General features: G+C 45.8%; 1 protein-coding gene across 1 annotated transcript; it reads left to right on the forward strand.

Annotated features, from left to right (window-relative positions):
- The first annotated feature begins 208 nt into the window (after positions 1-208).
- Positions 209-2,638, forward strand: LOC114600415 (GSK-3-binding protein-like). Its single transcript, XM_028736486.2, has one exon. The coding sequence runs from the start codon at positions 344-346 to the stop codon at positions 1,046-1,048; it is 705 nt and encodes a 234-aa protein (XP_028592319.2). The 5' UTR covers positions 209-343; the 3' UTR covers positions 1,049-2,638.
- Positions 2,639-13,938: the final 11,300 nt, after the last annotated feature.

Consider the following 13,938-nt stretch of genomic DNA (forward strand, 5'->3'; position numbering starts at 1 on the left):
AGGGGGGTAAAAAAAAAACACACGCTCCCGCTCACTGACACCTTCGTGCCTGCCCTTGCTGCGGCTAGCCTGCCCCCACCCTGTGCCGTCCGGGCTGCGAAGCGACAGCCGCCGAGGTGGGCAAAAAGGGCCGGAGCTCCCCCCCTCGCTTCTGGAGCAGTTGGACGCGCCCGCGGCCGCGTCACCCATTGTTTACAAACCAACCGCAGCAGCAACAACAGCGTTTTGAGAGCGAGAGAGCGAGCGAGCGGAGAGGGCGCCTCATTGGTAGCTGCGGAACGAGCAGCGGAGGCGGCGGCGTGCGCGCCAAGCGGAGGAAAGGAAAGCGGAGCCGGCTACTGCCATGCCTTGCCGGCGAGCGGGCGCAGAGCGCTTCCTGCTGCTGGAGCACGCCGTGTCGCTGCCGGGCGGCGCCGTCGGGGCGAGCAGCGGCTCCAAGGAAGTGGACGCGCTGGTGGCCAAGCTGGGCGAGGTGCTGCAGCTGAGCGCCCAGCGCCGCGCGCCGCCGGCCCCTCGCCTGCCCCCCAAGCGCCAGGGCCGCGACCGGGCGGCCCCCTACTCGTCCCCGAGGGGGCTCGGCTTCTTAGCCTCGCTGCACCACCACCACCCGCGGCCGCCCCACGCGCTGTCCCCGGCCTCGCTGCTGCTGCTGCCTCCGTCCCCGCCCAGCGCCGCCGACCGCGAGGGCAGCCCTCGGGTGGCCAAGCAGCTTTGCGGACGGGGCTGGCTGCGGAGCGCCGGGAAGAAGCAGCGCCAGCAGCACTCTCGGCTGTCCGCGGGCGACGAGGACGACGACGAGGAGGACGACGACCCGCACCGGCTCCTCCAAGAACTCATTCTGTCCGGCAACCTCATCAAAGAAGCCGTCCGGCGGCTGCAGCTGGCGGCCACGGCGCCCTCGACGGCGCCGGCCGAGGCCTCCTCCGCCACCGCGTCCCCCGGCTCGGCTTCGTCCACCGGCAGCTGCTGCTGCCACAGCAGCAGCGGAGAAGGAGACTCGGCGGCAGCCTCGGCGTACGGCGTCTCCGCTTTGCAGCCCCGGCCCTGACGCCCCCACCCTGCCCGTCCGGGATGCAGCCGTGCCCTCCCGATCGCCTCTTTCACGAGGGGGCAGACTATGGGATGGGGCTTTGCATCTTTTCCCTCTCCGCTACACACAGTTAGGGATTTATGGCCGGGGGGGGGGGGCAGGCCAAACGCGACGGCGAAGAGGTGCGACTGCAAATCCCCAGACGCGGATTATCGAGGCAGCGCCGTATATACTTGAAGCAGACTTGTCTATTTGCTACGAGACACTGAACGATTATTATTCTTTGTAGCTCGTCGTTATGGACGAAGCCACGGCTGCTACTGACTCACTGTTCTCTCTTTATTAAGAAAATTGTGGTGCTATGCAGCCCTGGACGGTTGCCCTCGCAGCCTTTCTCTTCGACCAGCTAAGAGCCAGCCAAGATGACCCGAATCTGCCTCCTGCGCCAGGATTTGTGCTTTCCGTCTGAACGCTTGTGCCCCACCGCCGCAGTAGCCTGCTCTTTTTTGGAGGTGGGGGGGGGGGCGAGCAAAAAAAAAAAAAGGGACCATCCCGCATGGCATTATTTAGTGTGGAATCATTTTTACGCACACGCCGGTGTGTTGCTTGAGGGAGGGCGGGCGAGGGGTGCTGAACAGTAAAGGCATGTCAGATGTTTTCTATTGGAAAGGGAGGGTGGAGCCTGTACACTATTGAATGCAAATATGAATTGGTTTGAAGAGCTGCGCCCCCCACCCTTTTCTGCCAAGGTCACCCCTTTCTGCCTTTCCCCGTCCAGGCTCTGTTTGTTCATGTTGCGTTCCCCAGGCAGTTGGAGATCGTAATCCTATCCGAGCTTGTTTTGACTGGGCTGTGGGCGAACCCTGTGTGTTTTGTAACGGCTGGGAGTCTCCTGAGGACGCACACGTTGCCATCCGAGTTGTTGTGCTTTTCTCTCTCTCTCTCTCTAAAAGCTCCTCCTCTCCCTACAAACAGGATTCTGAGAAAGGAGGTCATGTTACAGCCGTCTTTCTAAGAAATCTCCCCCCCCCCCCCCGCCAGTCATAAGCAAATCTCTGGGGCTCTGGCCAGCCAAGGGTATTTGGTTTGCCTCTTTTACACCGTCTATGATCCCCAAATTTCCCTTGTGAGTCAATCCTCTTACACACAAAAAAAGAGAGAAAAGAAACGTTGCCTCTTGTTTTGGATTGTCTCAACTGGAACCATTTGCATTAAGTGTAAATTCTCTTTTTGGAGACGAGGTTTTCACCATTTTTATCTTTTACATAAATCTGTTTTGCGGCTGTATGTAGCCGTTTAAAAATGTGAATATTCATGCTGGAAAGTGGTTGGCTAACATGCAGCGAGAGGCTGAGGGCGAAAAGGCACATTGTTCACAGAAGGTAGCTAAAAATGAGCTTTTTAAAATTAAAAGCATAAAAATAAAAATAAAAATGAATAAATACACACAGAACCTCAATGGCTCAATCAGCAGAAGCGGCTGTTGAGAAAATATAAATATATATACACTTCGTAACGGAGTGTTGGAGTTGTGTTCCTGGTTTTCAGGACTTGTCTTTAATATGTCTGTATTGAATAAACGTGGTAGACTTTTATATGAAAAAGAAATTGTGTTCTGTCATCTTTGCACTAGAGTGGTTTAGTGTTCCCACTTGCTGTATATATGATCAATTGTTTCCTCTTCTGTTAAGCCTTCACGAGGTGGGCGAGGGAGTATGGGGGTTGGGACTAAACCTGGGCTGTGTGATGCAAAGAGCTGGTTACAAAAGTCTCTGAATGCAACTCAGTCCCTTTGTTTGCCAGCAACATTCTTCCAGGCTCCGAAATCCTCTTGTGCATTTTGTAGTTTTGTTCTTGGAATGTACACATTCTAGTTTATTTGATGCAACCACTGAAAATTTAGAATACTATAAAGGGTGTGTGTGTGTGTGTGTGTGTGTGTGTGTGTGTGTGTGTGTTTGCATCCCCTTATTCTCACCCCATCTCCCTCCCCTGTCCACTTTTGTGGTAAGAACAGAAAGGATGATGTAGCTCTCATTGCAGCAGTTTTTTTCTTGATTACGGTAATATTGAGATGCAGGAATCTTGGACCCAATCCAGATCCACTGCCATCAGGAGGAGGCTGCTCATTCATGTTAGTGAGATAAGAATGGCCTTCCCTAGATGCCAATTAAACCAAATGTCCTCGGAACACTTCTCACATTAAGACATTTGCCCTGGATTACTCGGCATCAAGATACAAATGAACTAAAGCATGCTATTCCACCTCTTGCCTCTGTGTCACAATTGCAAACAAAATCTGCTTCTTTGTAGTAGATGGTGATTGTGTCTAGAAGAAAATGGAAGGCAATAAAGCTATGAAAATGTACTTGCCTCATGCTCTAATGCTTTGCAATTAAAGAAGGGCTATGTTAAGATTACTACTACTTTTAGAAAAGAAAATGGAAGCAATGACAGGAATAGCTTACTTGCTGCTAGAACTCTCTGTGCACACAAATGATTGGTAGATGCTGCAAGAATGTGATAGCCCTTCCCTTTGCAGAAGATGAGGGATAGAAGATGATAGGATCCTACCCAACAAATGAGTAATAATTATGCAAAAACTCATATGTAATGGCTGCTACTACTAAATAAATAAGAGTGTTAAACATAGAACACATGTATATTTACCTCGCTATTTTTTGCCAATTATTCTTTTAGCCAGCCAGGTGGTAAACTAGTAGTGTGAACCCATGAGTTATTTCCTTCTGGCCTTAATGATACTAAAATTCCAGTAGCAAATGTAGATTTGATGGTTCAACAGGATTGCCAGGCCTTTACCACTACAATTCTGGACAAATCTGACTTTGATGGGTACCTTGTCAATATGGTCTCATCTGAAGGTAAATGGGTAAAAAAATTAAATGCATCCTTGTGTAATTTACTCTCTCTTTACAAAAGGGGCCAGTGAATACTTTTTTTAAGGACTGGCAAAGCTTGATAAGATGTTCAATTAAGTTTTAATTGCAAAACTGATAACCTACATGTGGGGGGGGGGCGGGATTCTGCTTCAGCACACTTGGGGTGGCTCTTGTTTAAACCAATGTACAAATTCTGCTGCATTATAAGGAAATGTTGCAGCTTGGTATGGTAAAGGAATTAGCTGTATAGACTTGGGGTCAAACTAAACATGATGGTCAGATGGATGTGAACACAGATTTAATTGCAAACAGCAATTTGGTATGCTCTAATCGCACCAGAATTGGAGAGTAAGAGTCTATTGTAGTACCAAGGAGTGTAGACCACTTCACTTTGCTGCACCTTCCCCCTACCCCCAGTGTATTTCTTCCAACCAAGCACACTTTCAATATTAGGGTTTGGCTAAGGAGAAAAGTACTTCGAGAAATGGAACATGGGGGTCCTGTGCCCCTCTTTCTCTTTTGCATAGGCTCCCACCCCCTTTTTCAACAATGAATGGAATCACGGAACCTACATGACTTGGGCAGATTAGTGTTTAAATACTTAAATCTGTTGCAGTCCCATCTAGCTCAGCACTTACGTAACTCATTTTGTCATTGCTTCATATAAAGCAGATGTTTGAAATTGTATCACTGAGTAATTATGTATTCCTTACATGTGCTCTAGGCAAATTGATCTTGAAATAGAGTTTCATAACTCTACGCTAATGGACAAGTTTGGCTCACAACTGCTGTTTGGGGCGAATGTGGAAGGGAAGCTGTTGCAATATACAGCATCTATTGAACAAGCTTTCGTTGTAAAAGCCTTTTTTGTTTGTTTGTTTGTTTGTTTCCTGCTTGTATTCTGTATAGCATGGGTAGGGAACCTTCAGCCATAGGGGCTGCATTTAGCCCCCACCCCTGCTCTACAGCAACAGGAGAGTAAATGTTATTCAGTGATTGTTCAAGCCAAGAATAGCAAAGGTAAAACAAACAGAAAGCTTAGGTGTTTCCAAAATCAACACTGTCATGTAGCAAGCTTATTTCCCTCCCACCCCCATATAGTGAAGCTTTTCAAAATTTGAAAATCTAAGCTTAATTCAGTCCCTTGTCCTTCCCAATTCCCAGAAACCTTCTGTCTTTTTAATATCTCTTTATGCATCTGCCACATCCCTTTTATTATGGCAACATTTTCTCACTAAAGGAATATATAGGTATGTGAGAAGCACAGACCTCTTCATCAGATAAAATAAAAATGTGGATGTTCACTGCACATTAATGTAAATATTTTGTATTCTTCAGATACAAAGAAGCCTAGCTGCAAAAGGGATAGACAAATACTTGCTTTCTTAACCAGTCCTCTGTGTCACTGAGAATTATATGCCTTTCAATTTAAGCCTTATTTTTAAAAAATTCTAACTTGGGCTATAAGCCCAAGCACACAAGTAAATAGGGAGTTAACCCCATAGGCACAATGATACTTGCTTCTAAGCAAACTTGCATAGGTTTGTCCTGTTCGTTTTGCAAATTGCAACCTTGTTTACTAATTAAAATAGCATGTTGGCTGGCTCAGGGTGACGTGGCCTTTCCCAACAGTTACAAAAACAGGCCAAAAAAAAAAAAAAGTTGGCAAGAAGGAAGAACTAGTGTAGCGGATCAATTCTTCATTCTAAAATAGGTAAAAGGTAAAGGTGAAGGACCCCTGGACAGTTAAGACCAGTCAAAGGCCACTATGGGGTGCGGCACTCATCTCGCTTTCAGGCCAAGGGAGCTGGTCTTTGTCCACAGACAGACAGCATGACTAAACCGCTTCTGCCACAACGGGACACCATGACGAGTGCCAGAGCGCATGGAAACGCCGTTTACCTTCCTGTTACAGCAGTACCTATTTATCAACTGTACTTGCATAAATAGGTCCAGCGGAGCGACTGACCCACGCACCAGAGCCAGGAGTCTATCAAGCCCAACATAGGTAAAGGTAAAGGGACCCCTGACCATTAGGTCCAGGCGTGACCGACTCTGGGGTTGTGGCACTCATCTCGCTTTATTGGCCGAGGGAGCCGGCGTACAGCTTCTGGGTCATGTGGCCAGCATGGCTAAGCTGCTTCTGGCGAACCAGAGCAGCACACGGAAACGCCGTTTACCTTCCTGCTGGAGCGGTCCCTATTTATCTACTTGCACTTTGACGTGCTTTTGAACTGCTAGGTTGGCAGGAGCAGGGACCGAGCAATGGGAGCTCACCCCATCACAGGGATTCGAACCGCCAACCTTCTGATCAGCAAGTCCTAGGTTCTGTGGTTTAACCCACAGCGCCACCCGCGTCCCTGCTGAAGCTCAACATACTGTTTCGCAAAGTGGTCAACTAGACTCTTCTGCAAAGCCCACAGGCAGGCCAGGAAGGCAGCTTGTATTTTATTTGCTGGGCTACTTTGATTAGTCTATTTAATATTTGTACACTACTTATCAATTAAGATGATAGCCAAATCAATTTACAATAAATAAAATTCAGAATAACAGGGTAATAGCTGGGACCCTGAGTTTATGCCCATTGGAAGGAACGCTGCCCGAGCAGAGGTTTGCTCACAGAATGCTCCCACCAGCAGAAGAAGATGGAGGCAACTTTAACTAAGTCTCCTTCTCCCCCTGCATCCCTTTCTGGCTCCTGAATATCTGCTTTAAGAGGCGAAGAAGCTTCTAAAACAGTGCCTGTTTTCCCTTGTGCCTCCCTCCCCTTTTGCTTGAGATCCAAGTCATAGGCAGAAACTTATGAATTCAAAAATTAAAATATCAATGCAGCCATGTTGTAAACTGCCTTGAGGGCTGCAAACCAATATATAAATGATTTTATAAATAAATAAATGCACACTGCCTGCAAGAATTAAAGCAATGAGAGGCAACAGTATTAACACTTTATTAACACACATAGCGGGTCACTGATTTAGAAGCTGGCTTGACTTTAAAAAGTCTTTACTATCCACCATAAGAAGGGGATTAGGGGAACTTGAGTGAATTTCTGCTGGGAAGGAATTCCACAAACAGTGCATCACCACCAAGACCCTGTCTCTTGTATTGCTATGCCTGACATCCCATATGGGAAGGACAGAGAGCAGGATGAAAGAAATGAAATACCATTATAAATGAAACAGTGAGATCCTTCTCAGAAAATGTTAACAAATGTTATTGTTTAACACATACAAGTCACTCTGATATCAACAGGCTTACATGTGCCTTACTCTGTGCTGGATTGTGAAAAATGTATGGGGGTTCTTATGTCTTAAATTTATTTGGGCTTCTATGAGTCAGACTGAAATAACTGATAGAGAAACCAGTTTAGCTCTTAAAGCATTACTCAGTGGACCATTTAGAACTGTAGGCATCATCAAAGCTGGGAAAGAAAGAAAGAAAGAAAGAAAGAAAGAAAGAAAGAAAGAAAGAAAGAAAGAGCCCTGTTAGATCAGGCCAAAGCTCCACTTAGAATGACCAATTACTGCTTCCCACAACAGCCAATAGTTTACTGTTTATTGTGGCCTCTCTGTTATATCCCAGCTTGGGCAGCATATAAATATTGTTAGTAAACAAACACCTGAAAAAACACACCTTGCATCTTGAATATCTTGCTTGATGACTAGGGTTTTGTTTTTTAATTAAAGTACCGGTAATTAATTCAAGGGTGTATATCACTAACCGCAGAAGTTTAGCAACTGTGATTAGATGGTGCCCATACAGAAAAGTGTTTGGAATGCAAAACTGAGAGCCTTCGGACTGTTAGTGCGAACAGGAGAAGCAAAAGATGAAGCCTTGCTCTTTTTTCAGGAGGTTGAAATCTACACGGGGCTTCAGTATATTTTGCCAGTTATCTCTCCTAACCTTCCCTCCCTTTCTCTTCCTGAGTCATTTTTGAATGAGGCAGGGAGTTAACGTTTTTTGGCATCGCAGCTTCCTTCCCTCTGAAGTGTGACAGCTATTGGTCTATATGATGCAATGCCACCGTTTTTTCCTTTCTGCAAGACTCAGCAGCTAAAGCGGCTACCCTGGAATTAATCTGATCCAGGTGATCAGAACTGTAAAGTGCTTTGGTGTGTTTTTTCCAAAGAGAATACAGAAATGAATTCCAGGGCAGCTGTTGTTAGCCTGGTCTTGCAAAATGTTACATCATCGACTCCCCAACGGTTCGTGTGGCACAAGCTTTCTTAAGTATGGGTTTCTTGCTAACCAATCTTATGCATGTTATGGACAGAGGGATCAAGAGTTACTGTTCTGGCCAGGCTCTTATCACTTTCAACTGCTTCTTTCAACCCCCCCCCCTCCACAGCTGGGGGCAGGGGAGACGCTTCCTTCCCGCTGACAACTATCATATCAGGGAGAGAGCCTCTTGGATGCTGCTTCGCTACTTTTCTAGGAGTGCAGTTGAAGACAAGCAGCAGCCACAAAATTAAATCCAAGGTACTGTACAGTGTTACCTCGGGTTAAGTACTTAATTCGTTCTGGAGGTCCGTTCTTAACCTGAAACTGTTCTTAACCTGAAGCACCACTTTAGCTAATGGGGCCTCCCGCTGCCGCCGGGCCGCCGGAGCCCGATTTCTGTTCTTATCCTGAAGCAAAGTTCTTAACCTGAAGCACTATTTCTGGGTTAGCGGAGTGTGTAACCTGAAGCGTATGTAACCTGAAGTGTATGTAACCCGAGGTACCACTGTAGTTGTGGAATCTGAAGCCCTGACACCAGTTTACCTTGGAAATAATTTCACCTCCAGACATTCGACTCCCATTCAGAAAACCCCAAACCAATTCAGCTTAAGAACATAAGAAAAGCCCTCCTAGATCAGGCCACAGGAGTGTGCTGGTTAGTAATCGCACAGTTCAAAGACTGAGTTAACTCTTTATTAGCAAAAACACAATACTCACAGACTTGGTTGAGTGTCAGGCCTAATGTACAATTTGTATGCACAACCAAGGAATAAAGGTACACGTGACACCAACCCCGTATGTTTATTTTTCCGTATGTTTAACAAAACCTCCCTGGGTTCCTTTGGGGGAAGGTGCAGAGCATAAATCTAATAAATATATAAAATAAATAAACACACCCGCCAGTTAAATACTCTTAGAATGCCTTCCAAAGTCTTAATGCATGGGTTTCCTTGTCTGTCCCAGAGAGATCTTGGACTGATAGGTAGGGCTGGTGTGTGAAATAATGGCCAGAATCAATAATAGCTTTAGTTCCATTTTGTGCAAATTACATGTCGCGGGACTTGACAGATCAAAAGGTGTGTCAAGTTAGGATATCTCTGATGAGTATATGTGATGATTGCAACAGAAAACCCAGCAGCTGATGTAATATATACTGACAATGCAACACTCTTATTACTACAGCAGATCATCTAGTTCTAATCATAGACAATCCTCTGCCTCGTTCAGCTTCATTCTGGTAAATTCTGCCCCTTCATTTGCTTCTCTCTTTTTTAAATCAATATTTCTCCAAGAATTATTTGATCGATGAACCTCAATTTACATGGAGGTATTTGTGGCCTTCATTATTTCCACTCTCCCCCAGCAAAAAAGTAAGGTTAATAGCACCTGAGGAAAGCACAAAGACACAATTTTAAGATTGAGAAAACAGTGCAGGGGAGAAGGGTTAAGCACCGTCCTTCATCCCACTAATGATGATGCTCCTATTGAAGCAGGAGCCTCCCTGTGACTACTTTGTACTTTAAAAAGTTGGGGTACCCGAACAGGGATCTCCCATCCCGTGCTGTTTTTGGCCCTTGCTGAAGATGGCGATGGGACATATTCTGCATTGGTTTCCTTACCAATATCCCCCCTTGTCCCTTCCACTGTGATCTCCCTTGCATTGAAATTCATAATTACGAATTCCTCAAGGGCAGGGACATGACATTTTCTTGGTCATGTTTTTCTCCCCACTCTCACTCTCTTCTTCTTTTTTTGCTCATGTTTACATGGATGGCCCTCTATGAATAACAACAACACAACTCCGACTACTCACTCACTTATTTGTATACATACAGCGTGCACCACACACACACACACACACAGAGAGAGAGAGAGAGAGAGAGAGAGAGAGAGAGAACTCCTCCGCTGTTTTTAAAGAGGCACATCTGGTGGTACTAAAAATAGGGGCTTGTCAGCAGCTTGGTAATTTTAGGCTCAATGAGAAGCTGTCCCCATGGCAACCGTACAGTTGTTGAATCATTTATTATTTGAAGGAGAAAGCCATAATAGTGCTGACAATTTTCAACTCCAGAGCTTTTTAAGGGTACTTCATTTTCCCGTATTCCCCGTTTCAGATCATTAATATTTATCAGACGGCACCAGCTCTTGAGCTCCTTGCTTGCTTTCATGCTAAGTTCTAACAATTTGATGTGTGTGGAGCGACGGAGTCTCAGCATGGCATTTGATAAAGGGGAAGGAGGGAGGAATGGAATAGACATAACTTGGTGCTTTTGCGCTCCTCAAGCATTGCCAATGTTTGCTCCCCAAAGATACGACACTTAGACATGGCTGGGCAAAGACTGTTGCAGAATTAGATTCAAATCCATATATCTCCACCCACCCCCCATGGCGCATTGTTCTTTGTCCCCCTTGGTGTTTTCAAATAGTGTTTGCTTAGAAGCACACAGAGAGATCAGAGCCGTCTGAAGAAATTACAAACCTGAGGAAGTCCAAATGCTCTCCTCCTTTCTAATTAACAGGACTCGCATAAGAACCTGCCCATACCCTAAGAGTTGTATCAGAAAACTTTGAAGGTTAAGTGACTGGCAGCTGGGGATGGGGGGGCACCACAGAGAAGGCCCTGTGGAATGCTCTTTTGAGAAAACACTCACTATAGCCTACATTGTATAAGGCACCAGGGATCTCAAATTGTGCAGGGCCCAGGCACCACCAGGGCAACTCTTGGCCAGAGTGTATCTATAGGTCCTTGTTTAACTGATCTGGGTCCCAGATCGCGTCCTCCACTTCTGGCACACATTGGATCAACATCTGCCTGACTCAGAACCCAACCAGTCCCGTCTGGACCATATCATTTGCCTCTGACTCAAACTGGCCAAGCCGACCCAAGCCCTGCCCTGGCACTGTGGCTTAATGGGCAATATTTTCATGTTGCTCTTATTCTTTTATTATGGTCTTTCTAAATTGCTTATTGTTTTATGATTGACCTTTACATTGGGGTTACATTTCTGTTTTAGTAGATTGTTGTTGTTAGCCAGTTTGGAAGTCTTTTCCCCCCCATACTGACAAGTAGGAAAGAAAGCAATCAAGAGGGATTTGTTTTTTTTAAGGGACACCCTTTTCAGGATAGATCAACTTCCCTCCATTTCAATAAAGCTTGTGCAAGAGAACTTCTCTGTGCCATTAACTTCCACCACAGCAAGCCCAAACCATTTTAATCAGCCTTGTACAGTGGTACCTTGGGTTACATACACTTCAAGTTATATATGCTTCAGGTTACATACACTTCAGGTTACAGACTCCGCTAACCCAGAAATAGTACCTCAGGTTAAGAACTTTGCTTCAGGATGAGAACAGAAATCATGCTCCGGTGGCACGGTGGCAGCAGGAGAACCCATTAGCTAAAGTGGTGCTTCAGGTTAAGAACAGTTTCAGGTTAAGAATGGACCTCCAGAATGAATTAAGTACTTAGCCTGAGGTACCACTGTATTTAACAACTCAGTTAGCATCCATTGGCAGCAAGGAACTCCAATACAGGTGGGTTGGGGAGGGAACAAATATTCTCCCGCCTCCACTAGTCTACTTGGTTTCTGTGATGGCCACGGAGGAAGGGAAGTCTACCCCTGTTCCACCAATTCTCTGGATAGAAGTCATGTTAAGCTCAAGAGGCTAGCAGCTTGCATTTTCATGCTGGCTGCAGAATCACAGAATCACGGGATGTGGAAGATAATCTGGTGTAAATTCCATGCCCAATGCACAAATTTGTAGCTCCCCTGGCAGATGACCATTTAGCCTATGCTTAAATACTGCCCGCGAAGGAGACATCGCTACCTCCAGAGGCTGTCTGTTCCACTGTCTACAGCTGTTGCTATTAGAAAGTTTCTGCTTATGCAGATATAGAAGGAAGAAATAGCAGGTTAGCAGTTTGATTTCCTGCTCCCTCTTCTGGAATGGCTCAGAACAGCAGTGTGTACTATATTGCCGAGAAAATTAGTAATTTGCCGTTTTGTGGAGCTTGATGCTCGCTGGTGTCAGTTTGTTTAGAAAGTATGGGCAAATCTGCATGGCAGTTTTGATAAGTGCTAATGTGTATCTGATGCAGAGAGAGAGAAAGAATTCTCCAATTTAAATTATCTCTAGTTCTGTTTCGATTTATACTCACAGCGGACAGATGACTTATGTAAGTTATGCATGCGACTGTAAGGGTGGCCTAACAGTATAACCAAAAATGACGAAGGTTTGCAGAATTCATCTCACCATAGTGGGCAAGACTGATCAGGTGACCTGTGTGCCTGATCAGGTGATTGGTCATCTGTGCCCAGATGCCCAGGACAACTTCAAGGTACCTGCTCTGCCTTCTTATGGTTCTTTCTCTTTTAAATGGTCTTGAAATAGACTGCCCTTCAACAGAGAGCTGTCTTCTATAAAGCTGGGCACATGATCACCTGGGCAACCATTTCACTCTTTTGCTGAGAGCACCTTTTCTTAGATGAAGGGTGTGTGTGGAAATCCCTCTGTACTTTTAACTACTAGCAGCAAATTTTAAAACCACTAAGCTGGGCCAGTAAAGCACACCATTTGCTAATGAGATGAAATAGCACCATGAAGCAGCCAAGCCAGATGAAAGCGAAAGCTACTTCTCTATACACCTTTACACCACATGAGCTTTTAAGAAAATGTTGGAGAATCTAATGCGGATGGTGCTTTTGAAGTGGCTTTCCCCACTATTACTAGGTTGCAGAGTTGAACAAATCAAGGTGGAAATATCGTACGCGAGGCCTTCATGTTTTGAATGCAGATGTTTCCTATTTCAAACAGCTTTTGCAAAAGCGCCTTCCACCAGATGTTTAAAAGAGCCAGTTCTCCCTTCCCTCCCGCCCATCTACCTTACGTATTATACTAGCCACAGCCCAGAAATAAATTCCTATTGCAATCTCTCGGGTAGGGAACAATGGCAGACTTACTGCAAGGGGGAAATCACTGTACTTCCTGCTCACCAATACCCCCCTCTCAAAATGGGGTACATGCGCTCTCCAGCACTAAAGAGGGTGGTGAGGCCAGCCTTCTTGTTCCCTCTGGCACATCTTCTGTACACAGTAGAATGCTCTTATGCCAGACTTCAACTTGACAGACATTTGGAGTCTGCATCAGATCCCCCTAGAAAGGGATGGTATAAGGAGGTGTGGGGCATTGCCATGTCTATGTGTTTAGCCAATCAGAAGAGGTCTTTAAGAGGTGTTACAAAACAAGACCATTTTGATATTGCATGGTCTCCAATTACATGCTTTATAAAGATAGTGCATTGCATAGGCCCTATATGGCAAGGCTGTTGTTTAGTCGTTTAGTTGTGGCCGACTCTTCATGACCCCATGGACCAGAGCACGCCAGGCACTCCTGTCTTCCACTGCCTCCCGCAGTTTGGTCAATCTCATGTTCGTAGCTTCGAGAACACTGTCCAACCATCTCATCCTCTGTCATTCCCTTCTCCTTGTGCCCTCCATCTTTCCCAACACCAGGGTCTTTTCCAGGGAGTCTTCTCTTCTCATGAGGTGGCCAAAGTATTGGAGCCTCAGCTTCACGATCTGTCCTTCCAGTGAGCACTCAGGGCTGATTTCCTTAAGAATTGATAGGTTTGATCTTCTTGCAGTCCATGGGACTCTCAAGAGTCTCCTCCAGCACCAATACGGCAAGGCTACTCCATATCAATATGGGACTCTTACTTCCAAAATGCCCCTTTGCAGATTTTACTGTATTACAAAGCCTGCAAAAGTATACTGAACCTTCTGTTTA

Source organism: Podarcis muralis, chromosome 8, assembly GCF_964188315.1.
Source record: "Podarcis muralis chromosome 8, rPodMur119.hap1.1, whole genome shotgun sequence".
Classification (NCBI taxonomy): domain Eukaryota; kingdom Metazoa; phylum Chordata; class Lepidosauria; order Squamata; family Lacertidae; genus Podarcis; species Podarcis muralis.